The 24,728-nt window shown below is 35.9% G+C and overlaps 1 protein-coding gene across 13 annotated transcripts in view; it reads right to left on the bottom strand.

The window, feature by feature from the left end:
- The window catches only part of ADGRL3 (adhesion G protein-coupled receptor L3), a 770,556-nt gene that overhangs the window by 103,622 nt on the left and 642,206 nt on the right, over window positions 1–24,728 (bottom strand). For all 13 annotated transcript variants that reach the window (XM_036335141.1, XM_036335133.1, XM_036335163.1 and 10 more), the window contains 3 exons: window positions 5,418–5,601; window positions 4,130–4,252; window positions 428–636 (listed from right to left, as the gene is read on the bottom strand). In XM_036335141.1, the coding sequence (XP_036191034.1) occupies window positions 428–636; window positions 4,130–4,252; window positions 5,418–5,601 (516 nt within the window). The remainder of the gene's footprint in view (window positions 1–427; window positions 637–4,129; window positions 4,253–5,417; window positions 5,602–24,728) is intronic.

Genomic DNA, 24,728 nt, shown 5'->3' with positions numbered 1-24,728 from the left:
TCAATTCATTTCAAAGTAAAGTACATTGCAGAGTAAAAATAACTACTCTAATCAACTTCCAAAAGGCAGATGGTTTTTAGAAATCTTTGTTAAATTTACAATGCAATCTTAGTATAACAAAATTATATCTACACACAAAGATATAATTACTTATAGTATCCTATGTGAAACCATGTCCAGTTCAACTGAATATATTGCTAGCTCTTTGTAATATGGAGAAGCATTTATATATCTATCTATGAATATTTTATCATAAGCAATCTACATATTCAAGAAATATTCTCCTTTCTTATTTCAGAAAAAATTACCACTACCATATAATAGGCTTTGAATTGCTACGTATCAAATAATAATAAAATTTTAAAAAATTAATACACTTTGTGTTCTATATTTGTGGACAACTAAACTTAAGAAGCCATTTTCTTACCTTAATATGTTTAACAGTGAATACGACAGGATCAGCCAAATAAACCTTATTACTGAATTCTTTGTTTATTGCTGCTGTAATGACGGGCGAATTGACAATAACCGAATGATTGGTGGACATAGCTTCTGTTCCCAACTTCATGCTGGCATTCTCCGTGGACAAATAAGGACCCAAGTTGTTATATAAAACAAAGGCCACTCTGATCTCTCCTAAAATAAATGCAAATGTGAATTATAAATTGAGGAGAAACTCTGATTACTTTCTGTATGTTCTACTTAAATTAGATAGTTCTAATTAGATTGTAATCAAATCTGTATAATATATACTCACAACAACTTAAGAATTCATTTTAACCAAAGTGCCAAGTCATTCATTGGGAGAGGAAACTCAAAAGATGCTGAAAGAACTGCATATAAGTATTAAAAGAAATGAACCTCAATCCCTATCTCACTCCATACTCAAAGCTTAATTCAAGATGGATCACATACATACACATAAAAAGTAGAACATAAAACTTTCAGAACAAAATATAGAATATCTTTGTAATCTTGGGGAATGCAGACATGACTTGGTTAGGAACCCAAAAACACTAATCATAAGGGGAAAATGGTAAATTGATTTTTGTCAAAATTGAAATTTTATGTCTATCAAAATATAGCATTAAGAAAATGAATAGCCAAGCCACAGACTAGAAAAAAAAGTATGACTCATGAATACATAAAGCATGTCTGCTAATCAACAGCAAAAGAATAAATGCCACACTAAAATGGCAAAATATAAACAGAAACTTTGGAAAAAATAATATATGATAGGCTAAGCAACATGAAAAATTATCAACATCATTATTAATGAGGAAAGTAACTAAAACCACATCAAGATACCCTTTCATACCTACTAGCATCTCTAAAATGAAAAAAGACTGCCCACACTAATGCGGATAAGGATGGGGAACACTTGGAACTCTTGTGTGCTGCACACGGCTGGAAGAAGTATAAAGTCATTCAACTATTTAGACAAACATTTGGTAGGATTTTTTATAAATACATATCTACCCTTCCCAGATAAGTGAAAACATAAATTCATAAAACAAACAAACAAACATGTATAAGAATGTTGATAGCATCTTTATTCATAATAGCACCAAACTGGAAACAACTAAAAACCTATCAAAATGAGAAGAAATTATAGTATATTAACACAATGGAATATACTATGCATCAATAACGAACAAACTACTGACACATGGAGCATCATGACTGAATCCCAAAAATACTGAGTGAGAGAATCCCGACAGGAAAGAGTCCACAGTGTGTGACTCAGTTATAGAAAAGCTCGGAACAGGCAACAGTTGTCTACACAAATAGTAATGAAAAGAAAGTAGTTTCACCAGGTGGGGCAAGGGGTGAGCAGAACGGAAAGAGGCACCAGGGAATTTTCTGGGTAAAAGAAGAGATTCGTATCTTATATTTCAGAGGATAAGTACAACTGTCAAATTCATCTAGCTAAACACTTAAGGTTATGTGAATTATATTACATGTAAATTATATCTCAATTGCAGTAAAACATAAATACAAAGATTCAAAATTTTTATCTGTTTTAAAACTCAATTATGTTTTATTAAGGTAACTGTTTCCATACATCCTTCCACCTTACGTTTTCCCTATGACAATCCTCTGTAAAAGTAACCATCTTTTAATTTTTTTTTCCGTATTTCCTTTCTTAAAATAAGTCAAGTCTTCTATTATGAACTCATATTGGTCCAACAAGAGTCAGATATTGCCCTGACTACTAATGTTTTTAAGAAAAGGAAATATTGTAATTTATGACAACTTGGCTGAATCTTGAGAGCACTATGCTAAGTGAAATAAGTCAAACAGAGAAGGAATACTGTATGACCTCACTTACATGCAAAATCTTAGGATAAAAACAACTCATGGAACTGAAGGGTGGTTCCCAGAGGTGGGTGGTGGGGAAGAGAATAGAAGGGTGGGTAAAAGGGAGCAAAAGGTACAGTACGTGACTGTGGTTAATAACACTGTCTTGCCTCTTTTGGAAGTTGCTAAGAGTAAATTTTAAAAGTTCTCAAAAAAAAAAAACCAAACAAATTGTAACTGTGTGTTGATAGATGTTAACAAGATTTACTGTACTGTTCATTTTGCAATATATACAAATACCAAATCATTATGTTGTACACCTGAAACTAGTATAATGTTATATGTCAATTATATCTCAATAAAAATAAAGAATTGAGACTAGACTGTCTGGATCACAAGGTGCATGCTAAAGACAGGTGTGAAGTGGTGCACATGAGGCAGGAGGAAGTGGACCAGGTAATTACATGTGATAGAATTGGTTAAGTCATTTGATGTCATTCTAAATACAACTGGCAAGATTTATGTTTGGGGAAGAACCTCTGTCAACAGAATTTATGTTTGGGAGCAAGAGTAAAGGAGGGAAACCAGTTAGGAAGCTAATACAGGAATCTGATTTTGTTTTATATGAGATCTTATTGCTGCCTCAAATTTCACATTGTCAAATTAGCAACATAATAAAGATTTATAACTTCAGGCTTATAAGATTTCCAACACTTACAAAAAAATTTTGTTCGGCTGACAACAAACATAATTTGTTTTTCTTGAAATTATTTAATATGCTATTTAAAAAACAAAACAAAAATCTATTCACCCTTCAATCTGAAACCTTAGCTTTGAGTTAATCACTACGACTTGAAGTTATCTTACGATCACTAACAGGTTAAAGCAGCGGTTTTCAACCAGTGGGTCGTGACCCCTTTGGGGGTCGAACGACCCTTTCACATCGGAAAACACATATATAATTACATATGGTTTTTGTGATTAATCACTATGCTTTAATTATGTTCAATTTGTAACAATGAAAATACATCCTGCATATCAGATATTTACATTACGATTCATAACAGTAGCAAAATTACAGTTATGAAGTAGCAACGAAAATAATTTTATGGTTGGGGGTCACCACAACATGAGGAACTGTATTAAAGGGTCGCGGCATTAGGAAGGTTGAGAGCCACTGGGTTAAAGGTTCTCACTTCCTTGGACAAAAATAAATTCTTACATTAGTACTAGGGAGGCTTGATATATACTTTCTTTATGAGATTACTTATTTAATTTTCATCAAATTAAAATTATTAAGTGAATTTATCCCTGTTCACTACACTGACCTCTTTTACCAGTTCCATTCCCCAAAAGCACCAACTCACAGGAAATTTTGGTGAAAGAAAAACATAGACACACCCTCAAAATAAGTAACTAAGGAAAAAACATGTAATTTTAAAATTACAAGTAAAATTTTCATTACAAGTTTTTGAAAGCCAACCTGACAAGTTAGTAAGTTAGTCCTTTCAAGGAAAAAAAAATTATCTGGATTTGTTGTTCATTAATTTCCCTCATATTCAACTTTCTGACATTTTACTGATACTGAAAAGTAACAAAACACTTTCCAAATCTGAGAATTTTGTAGAACAAATATAATTCCTCTATTGTTGGTGCAGGCGACAGGAAGAGGAGGAAGTGCAGGAGGATGAGTACAGTGGATGAGAGGAGACAGACAGCAGATGAGAAGGAGATCAGGTTTTGAACAGCACATTTAAAATTCCAAGCCAAGAAGCAATGCATCGATAAGTTTAATTCTATCAAGCTTAACAAACAGATTCTAACCTACCATTTCGTCCATTTTGCTTTAAAGTATTTGCAGAAAGCTGGATGGTGCTTCCATGACCCATGGATTCTGGAAATTTTAAGTCTTCCAAGTTTCCTTCTGTGCTCAGCCTTGCAACTTCCAACTCTGTCAATGGCAAAGAGATATCAGCGCTTACTGAGAAATATTGCAAAGCTAAGGTGGTTTTCTAGATCACTGAAATAGTGCTGAAGTCAAAACACTGGAATTAATGTTCTATTTGTCATGCTTTATAGTAGTTCAACCTTTTATTTAGAAAGTATGATTTTATAATCATATGGTTTCTTCAAAATAAAGCAAATAAACAATGAATGTCAGGTAAATAAGAATTCAGATGTATCAGTTATAAAGTAAAAAAGAATTAAAATTCCAGCTCACATCTGTATACTTTGTCATTGACTTAAAGTTTATTTTTAAAATATTATCTTTATTTTATGAATTAGATATAAATACCTTTATAATCTAGAGCTGCAGTATTATATCAATATTGATCTATATTTAAATCTAATAAGTTTGAAACAGCTTTATCAATTCTTCTGAAATAAAACTATCAGCTACATCCCTATACACAATAAAAATAGATTTATACTCCTATGAGCCAATAACACAGTTATCAGAAATTGTTTTAACCCCTAACTTAATGAATGATTTCTTTACAGTATGTAATTCAGAGACACTTCCATTATGACTGAAGTAACCCATAAGCCCTGTCTTAGGAGGATAAATTTTTAAATAGTATTATATATATACATATATATACATATACAGTGGGGCCTTGACTTAAGAGTTTAATTCGTTCTGAGACTGAGCTCGTTAAGGAGCTCATTAAAGAGCTCGTTAACTCAAATTACTCTCTCAACTCAATGCAAAAAATTGGCCAAGAGGCAACTGGTATCTCAAAACACTCATTAGTCGGGACACTCGTAATTCAAGGCCCCACTGTGTGTGTGTGTGTGTGTGTGTGTGTGTGTGTGTGTGTGTGTGAGATTACTGTAAGTAATCACACACAAAGAAATATACATTAAAAAAAAAAATTAAATGAACCTCACTGTAAGTGATCCGAGGCTAATATACCCAATACTGGGATGTCCAAAGGAGGATAACACACATGATTATGAGGGCCCTTTCAGCCAATGACAGGTGATATCCTTTTAATGACAGAAAAAGAACAGAGTGCTATTCATAATATCTAGGCCACCACCGACACTTTTTTCTTTTCCCTCTTCTGCTGTCCAAGGGTCTCTGGCCCTTCTGTACAACAGAGGCCGCTTACGAATATTGTCTGTGTTCTCCCTGACGATGTCAGTCTTCAAAAGGTTATCAGCCAGCACAAAAGCACTCTCCTCCACGGTGTCAAGCAACATGGTGGCTGCACGGAGTTGATCGCTTGTCGTCAGGTCTCTCCACGCGTTCAAGGCTTGTGGCTGAAGGAGGTTGTTAACTGTCTCGACCATTGCCTACAAGAGGATGAACACAATGACAGAGGTCTCCAGTGAACCCGCGGAGCTGTCAGAAATCCAGGCGTACATGTTGCCCGGCAAGCAAGGATCAGAGGTGTGCGCGAGTTCAGTATTGTCCCAGCCTCCCCTGTGACATGCTGCAGCAGAAGTGTTCATTATTTTGTTCTGTAAAAACCCGAGCTGAGACTTTGCAAGGCAAGAGGAAAACCTGCTTTTGCTTTGAAAGGACAACAGATACAGCCATGCTTATTTCTTAGAATCAAAAGCAAGGCTTCAAGAAGACTTTAAATTATTTGGCTGGTGAACTGTTGGCAAGTAATTTAAACCAACACCTGTATCACATCTGCCACAGAAAACCATTTTTTTTCTATACATCACCATAAAACTAGATGCTGAACACAACAGAAATTAAGAGGATGCCTATAGATAGGCCAATAAAAGAATGTGTTGCCTATAGGTCGAGGCCTCACTGAGCAAATCAATTTTTTTCTTCGCCAGCTGGTAAAATGTCAGAATGGGGAAAATATCAAAGTATACATGCTCCCAGGGGCTTTGGCTCTGTTATGTGTGGAGAGAAACCTTCACAGTGTTTACTGTTGGGCAGGGGAATAAACAGTGGGAACTTGCTACGTAGGGCCCTCAGGTGTTTTTCCTTAAAAAAAGCAGCGGTAGGTACACTCACACATAGAGATAAAGCACCACATTTCACATGGCTTTATCCAAAAGAATCACCTCTGTAGTTATAACTTGTATATTTCCTGTGGTTAGCTTTATGCTCTAGGTTACAAAGAAAAAACAGTCCTCCCAGTAAGATCTGCTTAAGGTTTCATTCAAACATAGAGGATTGCAAAATAGAAAAATACAACATCTGAAGTTTGAAAGTGATCCTCCCTGAACCCTTTGATTATGAAATACCCATCTTTTCCAGAAATAAAAGTTGAATAAACAGCCAACACAAGCACTTTCTAGGCAGCACACAGGAGCTTTAAAACAGGCCTCCCATTATTGACAAGTTCGTAGAGGGGCTGGGAGAGATTGGAGAAACAGACACTGCATACACTGCAGTGTGTTCTGCTGGCTGGGGTTTTCATAGTAACCAAGGAACAACTGTTAAACATTCAGCTTCATAATGAAACACCTTGGCTGCCAATTAACACCAGCTTCAAAAACTCATTTGCCTTTTGATAAAAGTTGCTTTTCTTGATATTCTTCCCAGCTATTCCAAGTTCTGGCCAAAAATCTATTTCACTAGACTTTTATGTAATAGTCCTACGTGAGTACTATGCATCATTAAAAAAATTTTTTTTTCTCATGAGTCTAAGGAAGGGGAATTTTCACCTAGTGTGCTTAGCTCTGTCATTCTGAGTTTAAAACACGACCTGGAAGCCAGACAAAAGCATCTCCAGATCACAACAAAATGACCTGCTTTCCAGGAAGTTCTCTAACGCCAACGCCAACAGGATATGCCAGATAGGTTGGTGCCAGATAGAACAGAAACAAACAAAAATAAGTTCAGTATTTTCTAAAGCCAAATAGAGAACACCACTCTGTAGTACAAGGAAGTATTCTCTCTGGGATTGGATGATCCTCTGAATTAATTAGAAATGCTCTGAAAATCCCACATGCAACAGGAGTTATGCCTGTTCTTTCAGGAGCAGCCATTTTAACATTAGTCAATAATCCTACACTGATTCATTTTAACCTCACCCTAGGGAATATTTCTCTGAAGATAATAATATTTCTATTCTGGTCTTTATTACTTTTCATTTTTTAAATTAATAAACTAAAGAAAAGGAAACAAGTCTGATCAACTCAGAGAATGGGAGGGTATAGCAACATACGTATTAAATAGTTTGTAATGTGTGTTCAAAAGGCTTGAACAAACTAACCTGTTTTCTGCTAATGATACCCCTCAAGTAAGTAAATCTTAATGATAACATTATAATTAACACAACTTGTTTAAGCTTTCCAACGATTGCTGACATTTCCCGGTTACCAATTTAATGAAGGCCAATTAAATAGTCACAACTCACCAATGGTAAAAGGATATCTATATTTTGTTTTCCTATACATTTATACATTTATAAATTTTTACCCATAAATGATGATCTCTGATCAAAAAACATTTTGTCAAACTAGTCATTTACATAGCTTTTATAAGGTCAACACCATCTCTTTAAAAACAGGTTAATTTTAATTTTATTTGGTTACGAAGAAATGAGTCTAACTCAGTAGTTCTCAACCTTCTGGACCTTTAAATACAGTTCCTCATGTTGTGACCCAACCATAAAATTATTTTCACTGCTACTTCATAACTGTAATGTTGCTATTGTTATGAATTGTAATGTAAATATCTGATATGCAGGATGGTCTTAGGCGACCTCTGTGAAAGGGTCGTTTGACCGCCAAAGGGGTCGCGACCCACAGGTTGAGAACCGCTGGTCTAACTATATATAGAACCAAATTGAATGGGAAATGTTCAAGAAATTTAAAGTGAGGTACTGGGACATCATTTTAATGTTTAACAACTCTCACTGATTTCTCTTTGCTGTTATAAATATTTTTCTGACCTAAAATTTACATTCTAAATTTGGAAGAAAATAAGATCAGTCCAAAATTTATCTTAAGTAAATGTATATTCTCAATGTGTTGATATGAGGGAAAAAGTCACCTAATGGTTTGGACACTTACAGATTGAAATTACCTAAAATTTTGAGAAATAAATTTAATTAACAATGTCCTTGCCGGAAACTAAATACTAACTCACTTTATTATCTCTTTAAATATTTTTTTTACTTATTGCTTTTAGAGACAAACAGAGGAAGGGGGAGAGAGAGAGAGAGAGAGAGAGAGAGGAGAGAGAGAGAGGGAGAGAAACATCAATTTGTTGTTCCACTTACTTATGCATTCACTGATGATTCTTGTATGTGCCCTTATGGGGAATCAAACCCGCAACCTTGACATACTAGGACGATGTTCTAAACAACTGAATTACTGGGCCAGGGCTCATTATCTTTTAAAAATTACCAGCAAGTAAATAGGAAATGGGTGCTGGAAATTTGCATTCTACTTCTGCCACCAAAGTCAGTGTGCCTTCAGACAAATTTATGTTTTTTAACAAATCAACGAAGTGTCAACTACACAAGAAAATTAGTTTCATTATGTTTCAATATGAGGCTAGATAGGGACATCCACTATTAGGTTATACTATTCTCATGATACGTTTTATTGACTAGACTCTAAAGTGACTTTTGACTGTTTCTAAAAATCAAATATAAATTAGAAAGTGTCAAAAATCACTTCAATTCAAACCAAAATCATGGACATACCATATTCTTCTGGGCATATTTTTGCTTTACACAACATTATTGGACCTCTTATAATTATTCAGATCTTAAGCAAATCATTTGACTAGTTTTACTCATATAATTGTATGCTTGTTAACTCATTGTAAACTATATAACCACACTGTACTGTACATATTTCAAAAGGGGGAGGATTTAGTTGTTATAACTATTGTGAAACATTTGGGGAGAAAACTAGCTATATATCTTCCCCCAAACATCTGTTGTCATTATTTAAAGAGCATGTGCTTGTGAAATAGGCTGGGAGGCCTTTGCAAAAGTACATACAAGGATCTATGGTGAGAAACGCCAATGTCACTTCCTACCCAGGAGAGCAGTACATCTCACACGAGGCACGCAGGATCACCTGGGGACTCACCTATCCCTGGCCCTTCACTTGAAAACCAACAAACTTAAGATTCAAATCAAATGAATGCCTTGTGAAAAGATACATAACTTTACCACTGTTGAATTTTTCTAAAGACGAGCTTTTTAATCATAAGCTCATCCAGGTTTTAGCTCAAGTTACCAACTGCTCAATAAGGCCTTCCATTATCGGTATATCTAAAAAGAATCCCCCCACTATTAAATCTATCACTTGGTTTGTTTTCTCCGTACCATGTATTATTACCTGAAGTATCATAAATTTATTTTTTTAAATATAGTTTATTGATTTTTTACAGAGAGGAGGGGAGAGGGATAGAGAGTTAGAAACATCGATGAGAGAGGAACATCGATCAGCTGCCTCCTGCACACTCCCTACTGAGGATGGGCCTGCAACCAAGTTACATGCCCTTGACCGGAACTGAACCTGGGACCCTTGAGTCCCCAGATCGATGCTCTATCCGCTGAGCCAAACCGGTTAGGGCAAGTGCCATATATTTATTTATCAAATGACTATTTTAGATCTGTCCTTCAAGAAAAGTCTGGCTTTTGACTACCAGTGGTCAGCAAACTCATTAGTCAACAGAGCCAAATATCAATAGTACAACGATTAAAATTTCTTTTGAGAGCCAAATTTTTTACACTTAAACTATATAGGTAGGTACATTGTTATTAACTTAATTAGGGTACTCCTAAGGCTTAGGAAGAGCCATACGCAAGGGGCCAAAGAGCTGCATGTGGCTCACGAGCCACAGTTTGCCAACCACGGGACTAGACCATGATGTTCACAGGGAAGAGATCTTGTTCATTTGTGTTTTCCCTGGGGAAATTTTAGTGCCTGGAGATATTTTGGATATTCAATAAATGCCCACTAAACAGATAACCTACATTTACTATCAAATCATTAATGGCCTTATATACAATAAGAAAATTGAAAGCATTCTCTTCTAGATCTGGAACTTTTTGCCAGGTCTCCTAAGAAGTCTTCTGAAAGACTAAAGTGCTCAGATACACCACCATGGTATGGGAAGATAGCAAGCTGAATTAGAGGGAATTAAGGAGACAACCAGAGTTCAAGGAGAAAAGCAGAACCACACATTACTGTAGTTCATGTGGACCACTCTGCACAACAATATATTCCAAAATGTTAAGTGTATCAAAGCTCACTTTCAGTACAATTCAATGAGGTTTTATTAAATATGTAAGATATGTATGCTATGCAAAGAACTAGGGAATTCACCCTTTGATGAAAAGAGATGGAAAACGTACAGTGTACTCTCAGTTTGCCTAAGGGCCACAGGTCAGCACAAAATAGAGCTATAAACTTACAGCAAATGGAACAAAAGAGAAATTCTTGCTGAAGAGGATGAAGAAAAGATCCCAGAGGTGTTCGATTTTGAGTTAGACCCTAATAGATGAATAAACTTGACTTTATTATGATGAGGAAATTTGAGGCTAAAGGACATAAAAAGCAAGTTGATGATTTAAAAAAAAGGATAGAACCTGAGTAGGGTTTCGGATAAGGAAAATGTATGGTTCACAGAGTGTGAATATGGTAGAAAAATGGTAGGTAGAAGCCAGATCTTTGAAGAACTTCAGTATGATAAAATTTGGGGCATTACTATAGAAAATGTACTGTCATTAAAAATTTTTATGCAAAGTAGTTATATGTTTACAGCTCTCTTAAAGCAAAATTTCCTCTAAAAACATATCAAAGAATGATTGGAGAGCTGATATGAAGCCAAGAAAAATAACAAATTGGGAAATAAATTCTATATAAGCTCATTTTTTAACATTCTTATGTGTTAAAACAAAACAAAATTTTATAAATATGCAAAGTATTATTAGGCAGCCTATTAGAAAGTAAAGAACAATGATTTCGTATGAGTAGGTAAATTTAAATAATACATTGCTGGCATTCTTTTGAACACTGCCTAGAAATTTTATTTTACTCTTTATTTCCACATCTTTGTTTTTTGATGTATTCTCCAGAATGCAATATTTCTTTAACAATATACACTGAAATCATTTTGCTGAGCATTGTTTTTAGTTTTACTATATATTTTATATACAGTGCTCTTAAATATTTTTCTTCATGATAAAATCTCAGCATATGTAGAAAAAGAAAAAATAAGTTTTCAGGTGTCCTCTGCTCTTATCTCCTATTTTCTGACTATATTTATATATAGTTTATATTTAGTTATAATTGGAAAAAGTAAAAACAACTTTTCTCTTATTCTTCATTTTTTTAATTCTTGATATGAAGTTTATCTGTTGAGGATAAAATAAAATAGAGCACATGTTTAAAATCATTACTGAATAGGTACAGTGTACTTATGTTTAGATATTGATTCAAATAAAAATTTTAAAGGTTAAGTGTTGGAAGAGTCTTTAAAACAGTTTTGAACTTGCAGGTTTTTTTATTAGAAGTCAAGTTGAGTGACTGATATTTACACATTTGATCAATAAACCTAAGGTTCTTTTTATAATCATTGTCATTTAACATTATTAAGCATCTAAAAACTACTAATCTCTGAGCTCCCTTTTATATTACAGAGAAGTATTGGCATTTTCAAGTCTTAATTAAAATTAGATACAACTGACCTTAACATGATAAGAAGAACCTTTAACAGTGGAACAAGATAAAACTAAAATTTCACAGAAAACACTCTGTCTCTTCAAGAGACCTCTTGTTGTTTAAAAATGTATTATTTTCAGCAAGCTGTAATTGATTTATTTTATAAATCTCATGTAGATTTAAATTGATTGAATGCTGCCAAATAAATCTATATTGTGTTACAGGAATAAAATGGAGCTATAAACTTGATTCAAACCTCTTGCTAACTCAACATTCATTCAACAAATATTAACAAAGTGTCTTCAGTTGGAATGCTGAAAGATAGACAGATACATTCTTTCTCCCTCAAAATGATGACAATATAGAGAGGCCAGACAATTACACAAATAATTAAGATACAGCATGCCAGGCATTATAATAATGGAAACACAGGGTTCAAGCTCTGTCTTGGAAAGCTAATGAAGTATAATTCCAAACTTAAATTCCACATTACCTAGACAAGCAAGGGGTAGATCATGTGCTTATAGGTACAGCGGTGAGAGACAATAGGCACCTCAGAGGAATTGAAAACAATTCCTTACGGAAGAGCAAAGAGTGCAAAGGGTTCAATGGCTAGATTAGTGAGTGAAAGCTCACTTTCAAAGAGGCTTTCAAGCCATGTTAAGTAAGATACTTGCAATTCTTAAAGGTAACAAGTCACTGAAAATTAAAAGTAGGGAAGTGATATGTTATAATGGCTAATTTTTATTGAGTGTGTTCCAGACTCTCATCTGAATGTTTTCTATGCATCAATTCCTTTAATTTTGACAATAACTCAATGAGGTAGATATGATTATTATCCTTATCTTGCAGTGAGAAAATTGAGACACAGAGAAGTAATTTGCTAAAGGGTAATTAGCTAACATAAGGCAGAGCCAGGGTTAAAACCCATGCATTCTGGCTCTGCAGATGGAGAAATTTGATATTCCAAAGATATTTAAAATGATTTGTTGATTAATTAAAGTCAGTTGGAGAGAGCAATAAAAAAGTACGGTGCACAGAATTTGGAAATAGGCAATAAGGTGACACTTAAAATGGGAATAAAGGAAGAGGAGTAAATTTCCATTCATTAAAAGGTAGACAGTATAAGTGCATGTGGGGGAAGAGGGTGCTGAACATGATGAATTCAGAGTGCCTATTTTGAATGCAAAGGACTTGAAGGGTGCTGATTACAAAGGCCTAGATAAGCCTCGTCGGGGAGGAAAAACCTGATCTTTTCCTTGTTATGTTCTGTGACTGGGCCTGAGAATTAAGCTGACATGATACATTAACAGGAGAAAAGCACAAACATTTTATTTAATATTTTTATGTACACACAGGAACCTTCACAGGAAAAATGAAGACCTGAAGAATCGGGTTGGACTGATAGCTTATATACTTTTTAAAACAAAGAATGACAGATTGTGAAGTGGCAAGATAAATAAAAAAGGTTTAAGCTTCTAGCAGCAGTAAATTGTGGGAAAGTGACTAGAAAATACATAGGGGAATCAAATGGAAGATAAGAGTTATTTTAGTATGTTTGTTTTCAAAGATCCATTTTGGCTTTGACTGCCTGTCTCTGGTGATAAGAATGTTCTTTTCTTGCTGGTACGTGGGAAATTTTATGATCTGCTTTTAGACAGAAAGAGGGAGAATATCTACTGTTTCTCAATGGACTTCATCTCAAAATAATCAATGTACCAAAGTAGCATATTTTGGGGTAATGTTCTTAACCCCTTCTGCCTTCAGGTTACTCAAATATCTGACATCGAGCTTTAGGCATCATAAATTTATGTAAGCTTATTAAAGCCATCGATATGTCTGACATTTTCCAGATAAACTGAGTACAGGGAGAAGAACTGATGACCCAGAAATGCTAACAATAGGAGAAAAAATGCAGAAAGAATGGTTGACAACTGAGATGAAGAAAAAGTAGCTAGAACAACAGCATAGTATTACAGAAGTCACAGGAAAAGGGTTTCCATCAGTTTACAAATGAATTCAAACATAAAAGCATCCCCAAAGCCCTTCTTCTTTAAATAATAATAACACCAGATTTTTTTCTGGGTAACTGGTAGAATGATTGTAAAATAAAGAGAAAAACCACAGAAAAGTTTCTTTTGAAGGATAATCATTTCAGTGTTACGTATCTTTACTATGAAGTAGGACATTTTTTTCATTTAGTATGTCTTTTTGGTGTTTTTATTTTTATTTTTTTGAATATGTGCCAACATTGTTTTAAACACTTAGGATACAATTTAAACAAAGCTGAGAAAAATAAATCCTAAAACTAAACATTCTGGCAAGGAAATTAAAAAATAGACAGATGATAGCTAGCTAGATAGATAGACAACTAGATGATAGAGAGAGAGATAGATGATAGATAGATAGATAGATAGATAGATAGATAGATAGATAGATAGATAAAGAGATGATAGATAGAAGCTAAGTACCATGTAAAATAAAATTTAAGAAGGCGTGATAGAGAGATCTAGAGTCAGGGGAAGGATTGGGGAGAAGGTGGCCCATGATTTCATGTAAGATAATCCAGGTGAGCCTCAATGAAAAGATAACAGTTCAGAAAAGACAAAGTTGTTGATAGAGTTAGCCATGCAGATATGTGGAGCAGCTATTCCAATCAGATTGAACAATTGAATAAAAGTTGCCAAGTGAGCACATGCTCTGCATGCTCCAAATCCAAAGGAGACCACCTTTGGCTCAAACAGAAATAAACGAGGGTGGGATGATCCACATTAACCGAGTAGGTGAAGACTGCATGTAAAACTACTTTGCGGGTGGAGATTAGAAATTCAGTTATGGCCATGGAATGTTTGGGGGGCCTATTAGACAACAAAACAAAGATGTTGAGAAGTTAGCTTGAAAATTACTTTAGGAGTTCAGGAGAGTGGTCTGTTCTAGAGATAAAATGTGTGGGTCACAGGCAAACAGGTGGTGAGATCACCAAGGGAGTGACTGTACAAAGAGAAAACAAGAGGGTTAACCACTGAGCTAGAGGGCACTCCAACCTTACGGGTTTGGGAGCAGAGAAGGAACCAGCGGAGGAGGCTGGAAAAAAGCATCAAAATAGAAGGAAAATCAAGAGAATGAATCGTATCAAGGAAGAGGGGGTAAACAACTGTCAGATGCTTCTGACTGGTCAATAAAATGGACTGACAACCGACTCCTGAGTTTAGCAGCATGATGTCATTAATGGCCTCAACAAGTGCAGTTGCAGTAAAGTGGTGGGGGCAAAATACTGGGGAGGTGAATTTAAGGGAAAATGGGAGAGGGATTGGCAATAGAGAGTGTAGATGTGTTTTGAGGGTTTCTACTGCAATGGACATGCCAGTAGGCAATGAGAATGCAAGCCTGGTAAATGGTAAATGTTTAGAAGTCACTTTGTATTGCTAAGTACAATTTAAAAGGCCTTGAGGATATAGAAATAAAAGTAGCACTTTTCCTTCCCAAGGAGCTCAGAGATAGAAAAGTGAAGAGATATTAAAATAGTTTGATAATTGCTATAAGAAGAGGAAAACTGAGGGTGTTGTAAGTTCACATAAGAGGGCATTTATCCAGACTAACTGGGACTAAGAGTGCTTCCTTAGAGTAACTGACATATAAAGAGGGTGATGACAGATTAAGTCAAAATTACTGAGATTAAAGGATCAGAAAGGAGAAAAAAAAACTAGAAGTAATTTAAGCAAAATATATTACTTAATCTGAACTGCCAATACTTACGTGGTTTCGGAGTATAGAATCCAAGGATGTGGGAGGCAATGGTTAAAAGTGTGGGAAATCAACAAAAAAGAGTCAAACTCTCAAACACTATAGTCCTAAAAAGGAAATGTTTTCTTAAGGGAAAAAGAGAGTAATGGAGAGTCTTTGAGTGGGGTTACGTCATGATCAAACTTGCATTTTTAAAACATTATTCAGTAGTAGAGAGAAATGATTAACAGGAGAATTTCTAAATATGTAAAGAAGCTGGTTAATGTTTTTTTGAGCATCACCTACATGAAGGTGATAGCTGATGCTGTAAGAACGGATATCAGAGGAAAACTAAGCTTGCAACCAAAATAATCTTGCAAGAATATGTCATTTCCCTAGTTAACGTTCTTTAATGGCATTCAGAATCTTGACTCCTTTCCATAGTTTTCCTATCCTTGTATCCCCCTTCAACCGATTGCTTCAGGACACTGGCTTTCTTTCTATTTTCGGAACTCTCCAACCACTCCTCCTCAGCTGACCGCCTATGGTCTGGGCAACCTCTGATCCCAGAATGCTTTTCTGCAGATAGGCACATGGCTGATCCCGTAATGCCCAGACTCAGCTTAGCACATCTTCCCCGATAAACACAATCTAAAGTAACCAACTAGTCGCTTGAACTCACATGACTCTATCTTCATTTCTGCCATTATTTTATTTTATTAGTTTGATTGATTTACTGTCTATTTCCAGTTTGCTGAACTAGGATGTGAGTTCTGCAAGAGTAGAAAGCCTTTCTGTCTTCACTCCAGAATTGGTGCACCTTGAACAGTGCATGAAGTATGTCAGTGAATCAAAGAACATTTCTATGTTCTTCTTAAAGTATAGAGGTTAATTATTTTTTTAACGGAAAGAATATTTTCCTGACATTAAAAAGGATAAGCTTGTAGGGAAGTTAGAAAAACGATCACACCTAGAGGAGCCTAAGGAGACATGACGATTGTAATATTATGTATGTATGTAATGCCATGTGACATCTGGTGAGGATCCTAAAACAGAAAAAGGACTTGGGTAAAAACAAGGAAACCTGAATTAAAATATGCACTTTTAGCTAATAATAATATATCAATATTGATTAATTGCAATAAATGCACACCATAATATTAATTATAATAAATAAAATAAATTGTAATAAATGTAAATATGAATGTAAGCTATTAATAATTGAGAGAATTGTATGTATAAGGGGAATATATGAGAATTTTCTCTACTTTTCAGTCAATTTTTCTGAAACTCTAAAACTGTTCCAAACATATTCCTTAGTAAAGAAATAAAAAGTAAATGCTTATAAAGTGTTAAAAAATACAGAAGTATATAAATTAAAATCTGAAAATCTATATATGGAACAATAACTCCCACCTCACCCAAAAAGAATCACTTTGACAGTTTGTTGTATTCCCTCCAGACTGGTAAATATTTACACATACACACAAACAAATGCCATCACTATAATCATGCTGTTCACTGTTGATTTTTGCTTGCTTGTTTGTTTTTACTTCATAATATATCACACCCATCTTTCTAAGTCAATACAAGATCTACCTCATTCTCCCTGTGGCTCAAGAGTATTCTACTTTTTGGTGCAGCAGTTTACTCAATGGGTTTCCTACTGATGTTTTGTTGATATAAACCATGATACAGTCTACCTTGTGATCAGCTCTACATGTTGGTTCTTTTCAGTAGTGCAATGATACCTTATTTGCCACTAGCTAATCCCAAAGTTTTGTGTGTTTTTTTCTAGGCAAGAAGAACACTACCTTGTTATTGTATGGGAAAACTTATAAAGAAACATTACAAAAACATGGGATTGACTTAAAAAGTTTTCCCTGGTAGGATATCTAAGAGGCTGATAATGACTGCTTTGAAGGAGGAAGCTGAATGACCAGGAGAGAAGTGCAATGTAAAGTTGCACTATGGATCTCCCAGGGAATGCCACACAGACAGCACAATGTCAGTGACATGCCCCAGAGTTAGTAATGCAGTTTCCCTACTTTCTGGATTTTAAACCGTGTAAAAATGCTTTCTGAGAATGATTTGAAATATATATTTTTTAATTCTTTAAGCAAAATGATTGCCCTCGGAATATAACTAACTGAATAATTACAAACAATATTAATCTGTAGATAGGGTCCAAATGTAACCCTACGGCATAAATTATCTATGGTATGTTAGTACATCAAACCTGGATGAAGATATCTATCGGTATCATTAAATAAGAAAAAAGTATTTCTGGTTGCATGTACGAATGCTAGTTGTCCCATACTCTTACCATACACACAGAATCACTGGACACAATGCCCAGCTGCAAAGCTATACTTATTAATGTAGGGTTTAGCTGTGCAGAATGACAGTCCATGGGATATTGTCAGAAGTAGTTGGGTAAGACTTCTGTGAAGTTCTAAAAGAGATGCATCTTTGGTTACTTGTCATTCTCCTTCTTCATGCTCAGAGATTAGAATGAAGTGATGATTGTAACCTAAGTAGCTTCTTGTCACTGAGGATAGAAGACCCATGTGCTAAAGATAATAGAGCAGAAAAACATATAAAACTATTTTTAAATGTGTTTTCATGCTAATCCTGTACTGTCATGTCTGCATTTTTTTAAAATACTAGAGGCCCAGTGCAGGAAATTCATGCAGTCCGGTGGGAAGGGGGGGGGGTGTCCCTCAACCTGGCTTGCACCCTCTCACAGTCCAGGAGCCCTTGGGGGATGTCTGACTGATGGCTTAGGCCCACTCCCTGCAGAGGCAGGAGAGGCTCCCGCCACCGCCGTGAGCCTGGCTTCTGTTTGAGCAGCGCTCCCTTTTTGGGAGTACACTGACCACCAAGAGGCAGATCCTGCATTGAGCATCTGCCCCCTGATGGTCAGTGCACGTCATAGCGACGGGTCATTCCACTGTTCGGTTGATTTGCATATTAGCCTTTTATTATATAAGATATTTTTATTGATTTCAGAGAGGAAGAAAGAGGGAGAGAGAGATAGAAACATTAAAAATGAGAGAGACTCATTAGTTGGCTGCCTCCTGCATGCCCCGCACTGGGGACCGAGCCTGTGCAACCCAGGCATGTTCTCTTGACTGGAATCGAACCCGGGACCCTTCAGTCCACAGGCTGACACTCTATCCATTGAGCCAAAACAGCTAGGGCTGCATTTCTTTTTTATGTGTGAGGATAAAGCCCTGGTTTGTTCAAATGCCCACAGTTATGTTGTTACTACCAGCTGTACAAAATTCATACATTTGGTAAGGGAAAAATAGCAAAATTATAACTCTGTTGGGAGCAGTACTAAAATATCATTTGTTGGGTTCCAAGCCATCAGGCAACTACTTTGCTGCAAATTACCCCTTAAAATTTCCATTTCTTTTCTGACCTGTATCAGAAAAGTTAATGATACTTCCAGAAAGCAAGATCTTAAATCTGTAATACTATTTTTAATATCTTTTTTTTTTTGTATTCTGGTTAGCTATGTGATCATAAAGCTGTTAAAGTAATAGCAAAATAAATTGATGTATATTCTCATGTTTGCATAGAAATAATATCTATTTATATTCTATGTATTTAAAACTTTTCTGAAGATAGTAAACTCATGTTCAGAAAGTAAGGACCATTTGAATAGATTTTAAATAAAGTTTTACAATTAAGTAATGATCCAGCCTTTGATCAGGAATTTATAAGAGAGAAGAGTATACCAGCTGGTAAAAAGAAGTGAGAAAATACGTTTGTTTTAGATGAAATGTTTTATTTAAAAAACAGAAGAGCTTTCTTTTTTATTTTATCCTCATTAAATTACTTCCTGAAGCTTCTGAACAACTATGTATATACAAACAGAAGCCAGGATTTGTTTATTTATAGGAAATGTGCAAAACAGAAGAGACAGTCATAAATGACTTTGTAAAGCAGCCATCTTTGCCTGGCCTGACACATTAACTATGGAAATTTTAAGAAATTCCCAGAATGATTTTCCTTGCACGTCAAAGCAGGATTTCCATCACCAACATCTGTCATTGTCCTCTGGATTTATTTGAATCATTACATTTATAAACTGACCTGTCCGAACTCCTAAATAATACCTGTATAATTTACTATGCTTGCAGTACATATGGTTTTATAGACTTTTGAGTCAACAAATGCCTGATAACAGCATTTAACGACTATAACTTATAGAAGAAAATGATGACTTCTTGATCTAAAGAAAACTGGTTTGGATTTGTAGACAGAAGTCACTTTCTTTGATCTCAATGTCTTTTGGCAGTAGGTTCAGGGCTGAAGAAACATGCAGGGTGCAGATTTATATTTTCTCTCTTTCTGACACAAATCAAGTGCAGATTTCTCAAGCTGTGAAATATATTAAGTTCACATGGTTTTAACAAAGGGTTACCAAACCTCTAGAACCTGCTGTGATTCAAACTACTTTCAGATGTCCTTTTAATTATATTAAATGAAAGTTTGGGTTGGCTTTGATGCTTATGGGCAAACATTAAAATCTCTTGAAAGAGCTGCTAAGAGCACTCCCTGTTGCTGTAGTTAATATACTACATTGTATGCACACTGCTAGCCAATTTATTCTAGCCACTTTAACAAGGATAGCCAGCCTGACAGGCCACACTGAAGAGTATCACGAGTCAAGCAAAGCACAAATCATTAGAGCACTCCGAAAGTTGTTTGACATGCACCACGGAGCTCTTTGTCACACAGCCAATTAAGTGACCAAACAAGGAACTCGAAAATACTCATTAATTTCTTCGTAGCAGTATAAATGGAGGTTAGAATCCTTCTTGTCTTATACACCGAAGGCACACGAGTAAAACTGGCATAATTCAATTTGCACATTGTCAAAAGAGCAAGGAGCAACTTTGGTTCACAGTAAGTCTGGATTAAAGACATAAAAAAGGGGACAGATAGGTAAAAATGTTTAGAGAGCACATACAATAATAGATATCCAGGCCTTGGAATTTTTAAATTAATCAACAGTTAACATGACTTTTATCCTTGAAAAGCTGTATCAGCATTTCTGAGCAGATCCAGCAGCACTTGCCATCATGTCCTTCTCTGTGAAACCTGACCTTGAGTAGACTCCTGGAAGCCACCCTCTCCCGGTCTTCCTCCTTCCTTAAGGCTGCTCTTGGGTCTCTCTTGGGTTTCTCCTCTTCTCCCTGACTTCTTACTGTGACAGTGTCCTGGGGCTCAATCCTAGATTCTTTCCTCTTCTCTCCCTACACTCATTCCCTTGATGAATTCATCTAGAACGTTGGTTGTAAAGGCCATATAAGGTGAACATTACCAAATGCTTATTTCAGGCCTGACATTTCAGCTGAACTTAAAGCTTGTATATCTAACTGCATATTTAACATCTAGATTGCATGCATATCTAAGAGGAATCTCAAAGTTAACATGGCCCAAATAAAATTATGTTTGTGCCCTGCCCAATAGATAACAAATTAGAGCATCTCAGTATATGGTGCTTCATCCTTCACGCTGTTCAGACAAAATACTTTTTATCATTTTAAGTTCTCTCTTTTTGACACTTCATATATAATCCCTTAGCAAATCCTGTTTGTCCCATTTAAAAAAACAAACAAACAAAAAACAACAGAATGTGAATAATTATCTCAGCATCCCACACTCATATTCCACTCCAAGTGGTCAACCTGTTTCAGCCCTTAATTTTCCTGCTATAATCTACTCTCCACTTTTTAAACTTATCAGGTCATGTCATCCCTCTGGTCAGAAACCTACAGTGGTTTACATTGTTTTTCTGAATAAAAACCAAGTCCTCACAATGATCTATCAGACCTGGGGCCTTGTCACCCCAGAGAGTCATGCCCCCATTACCCACTTCTCCTTCACTCTTCTCTGGCTGCACTGGCCTCGTGGGACACCACAGGCATAGTTCCCCCTCAGAAACTTTTTTTCTTTCTGCTAGAATTTTCTTTTCTGCATATCTGCATAGTTCATTCCTTCACCTCCTTTAGAGGTTTGCTCAAATATCACCTCAGTGTTGTATTTCCTACTTTTGTAGGAGAGAAGAATTTGTTGCTCCAAAATATATTTCTCTAACATAATATTTTTTTTAAGCTGGTTATTTTTAAGAAATAGCAGACATAGGAGAAGCTCTGAAAACTGAGAAGAGACATTTACATTTATAAAGGAACTCTCTATTGTAAGGGTGTCTCCCTCTCTGTACCAGGAAGACAAGGATGACTCAATCTCTAGAAACTCTTATCCATGAAGAAAACAATTACTTAAATCTACATAGAAACCATGTCCTTGTCTACTGTGCTTTTCTTGGATACTTCCCATGACTGACTCTCCTATTGCTTTTAGCTGAGAATGGTATTTAAGGTGATGGTTTCAGCCATTTTGGTGAGTTACTCGGTTCTCCCATAGATACAGGATGTATACATGTTATTAAACTTTTGTTTTTCTATTGCTGATCTTTTTGACTTGATTATTAGACCAGCGAAGAACCTAGAAGGGTAGAAGAAAAAAATTCCCATCCCCACTCTTGTTTTTTTCTCCTTAGCATTTATCATCATGTCGCATACCATATATTTCTTATACTTAGTGTATTATTTATATTCTGCCACTAGAAATTTTACCGTAGGAAAGAGAGCAGGAGTTTTGCCTGTTATGTGCACTGTATTCCCATTACTGATACGTTTACTGGGCACATGTGCTCAACTATTAATTCTTGAATATTTTTGTTGTTACTAGTGTGTGATATTTTTCCAGTTGAAGATAGAGATTGTTTTGGCCCTGCTGGTACCTAGGAGAAAGATTTCTAGTGTATAATTAAGGTAAAACAAACAAAATGAATAAAAATAAAAAGAGCAAATTATAGTTCCAAATTGAAATTTAAAGAAGGGCTTGCTTCAAATACCTTGTAAGCTTTAAAGAACACACAGGCCATCTTCCTTTAAAAAAAATAGGAATGAAAGTAAGAAGAAAGGAAGTTAGAAAGGAAGGAAACCAGGTGTGTGCACACGGGCACGTGTGTGTGGACACAGGGGAAGATGGACACATGCTCAGTGAGTCAGGCTGACACAGGGAAACTGCCTGTCAGTCAAGCCTGGGACCATGGATTGGCTGGAGTAGGCAGGGCCACTGCAAGACAGCAAACATTTTGGAATATATAAGCCTCTAAACCAGTGGTTCTCAGCCTTCTGGCCCTTTAAATATAGTTCCCCATATTGTGACCCAACCATAAAATTATTTTCGATGCTACTTCATAACTGTAATGTTGCTACTGTGATGAATTGTAATGTAAATATCTGATATGCAGGATGGTCTTAGGCGACCCCTGTGAAAGGGTCGTTCTACCGCCAAAGGGATCGCGACCCACAGGTTGAGAACCGCTGCTCTAAACACAGGAATTCATTCTCTTGGCTTGTGGGGCTCTCTTGTTCCTGCTTCCTCACATTTGCCCTCAAGTTTCCTCCAGAGTGATGTGCCCTGCAGACCCCACATGCAACGGACTGGTGGACTGCAGCTGGGAACACAAGCTAAGCCAGCCTCATGCTGGACTGGGCCCGGCTCCAACATGGAGTGGAAACTCTGGACAGTGGCTCCGATTCCAGCTCTGCTATACTTCTTCCTTGGGGGAATGAAAGGAAATGGGTCCTTGGAAAGTAAGGGGGTTGAGTCCACAGAACTAAAGCTCTCTACAATACCTCATCCTCCCATGCAAGTTTCAAAAAAATTCCTTTTCTTGGGATATCACAAGAACCCCACTCCGACCAGCAACCGGGGTGGTGGAGGGTGGGGGATGACGGACGAGAACCTCTCCCCACTGATAAGAGATCTAGCTAATTCATAAAATAGACACTGTACCTCTAAAACATTGAAAACCAAATGGATTTAGATGGTCAAAATCAACCCTAGACGAGTATTATTTGCACAAGTGGAAAGGTCATGTTTTTAAGAATCTCAATGACTAAACAATCATATATTTGTAAATCTAATACATAAAGTGCTTCAAGTGTATTTCATATCTATTTTATAGAGAGCTCAAAATATGCTCTGAACATAGAAACAATAGGGCACATAAACCAGTCTTTAACATTCAAATAGACTAAAGTTTAAAGTATTGTTCACTCTATAATTCATACAATAATGATCTACATTAAAACAAACAGAAGTAATGCCATGTATTAATATAATAAGCACAGCATTTCTGCTTCACCAATATTCTGTATTTGGTGTTATCAAGATGTTTAGTCAATAGCTGAAACATTTACTCATAGCCAGTCAATTATAACCCCAGGAAATCAGCCACTGAATAAACTGTGCTATTAATTTTCCATCAGAGATTTGTGTTTGAATGACCATGCATTTCATAGATGTAAATACTGAAAGGCTAATTATCTCCAAGGTCCCATTGAGGAGATGGCATAGATTGCAATAAAACCCATCCAAAAATTGCTCAAAATGATCTTTAGCCTTCAGTGCTGAAGAATGCTTTCATTTCTCTGTTACACATACTAAGAGGATAGGTCACTTATACACAGAGTACTAACCTCCAAAAGCAATTTTCTTTCCCAAAACCTTAGAAAAATAAGCTTTTTAACAGTTTCTTATATACAGAAATTCACTATTTTACAAAATATAAAGTAAAAGCTTATCTTCCTAATATCTGTTTGATATTCAAATTATTATTATTTTTTTCCTTTTAAATGTCTCTCTCACAAAATATCCTCATTGTGACTAAACTGATATGGTTTAGTTTCTAGACTGCTAATATAAGAACCAGAAATATGTATCTTGAGGCATCTCTCTTTATAAATGCAACTGGCCTTCCCCTTTAAAATGCTGTGATACAGCCTGACCAGCATGGCTCAGTGGTTGAGCGTCTATCTATGAGCCAGAAGGTCATGGTTCCTGCTTCGGGCACATGCCTGGATTGCAGGCTCCATCCACACTAAGGGGTGTGCAGGAGGCGGCTGATCAATGACTCTGTCTCATCATTGATGTTTCCCTCTCTCTCTCTCTCTCTCTCTCTCTCTCTCTCTCTCTCTCTCTCTTCCTCTCTGAAATCAGTA

Source organism: Myotis myotis, unplaced genomic scaffold, assembly GCF_014108235.1.
Source record: "Myotis myotis isolate mMyoMyo1 unplaced genomic scaffold, mMyoMyo1.p scaffold_m19_p_1, whole genome shotgun sequence".
Lineage (NCBI taxonomy): Eukaryota > Metazoa > Chordata > Mammalia > Chiroptera > Vespertilionidae > Myotis > Myotis myotis.
The sequence above is the reverse complement of the archived record's forward strand: the minus strand, read 5'-3'. Positions and strand labels throughout refer to the sequence as shown.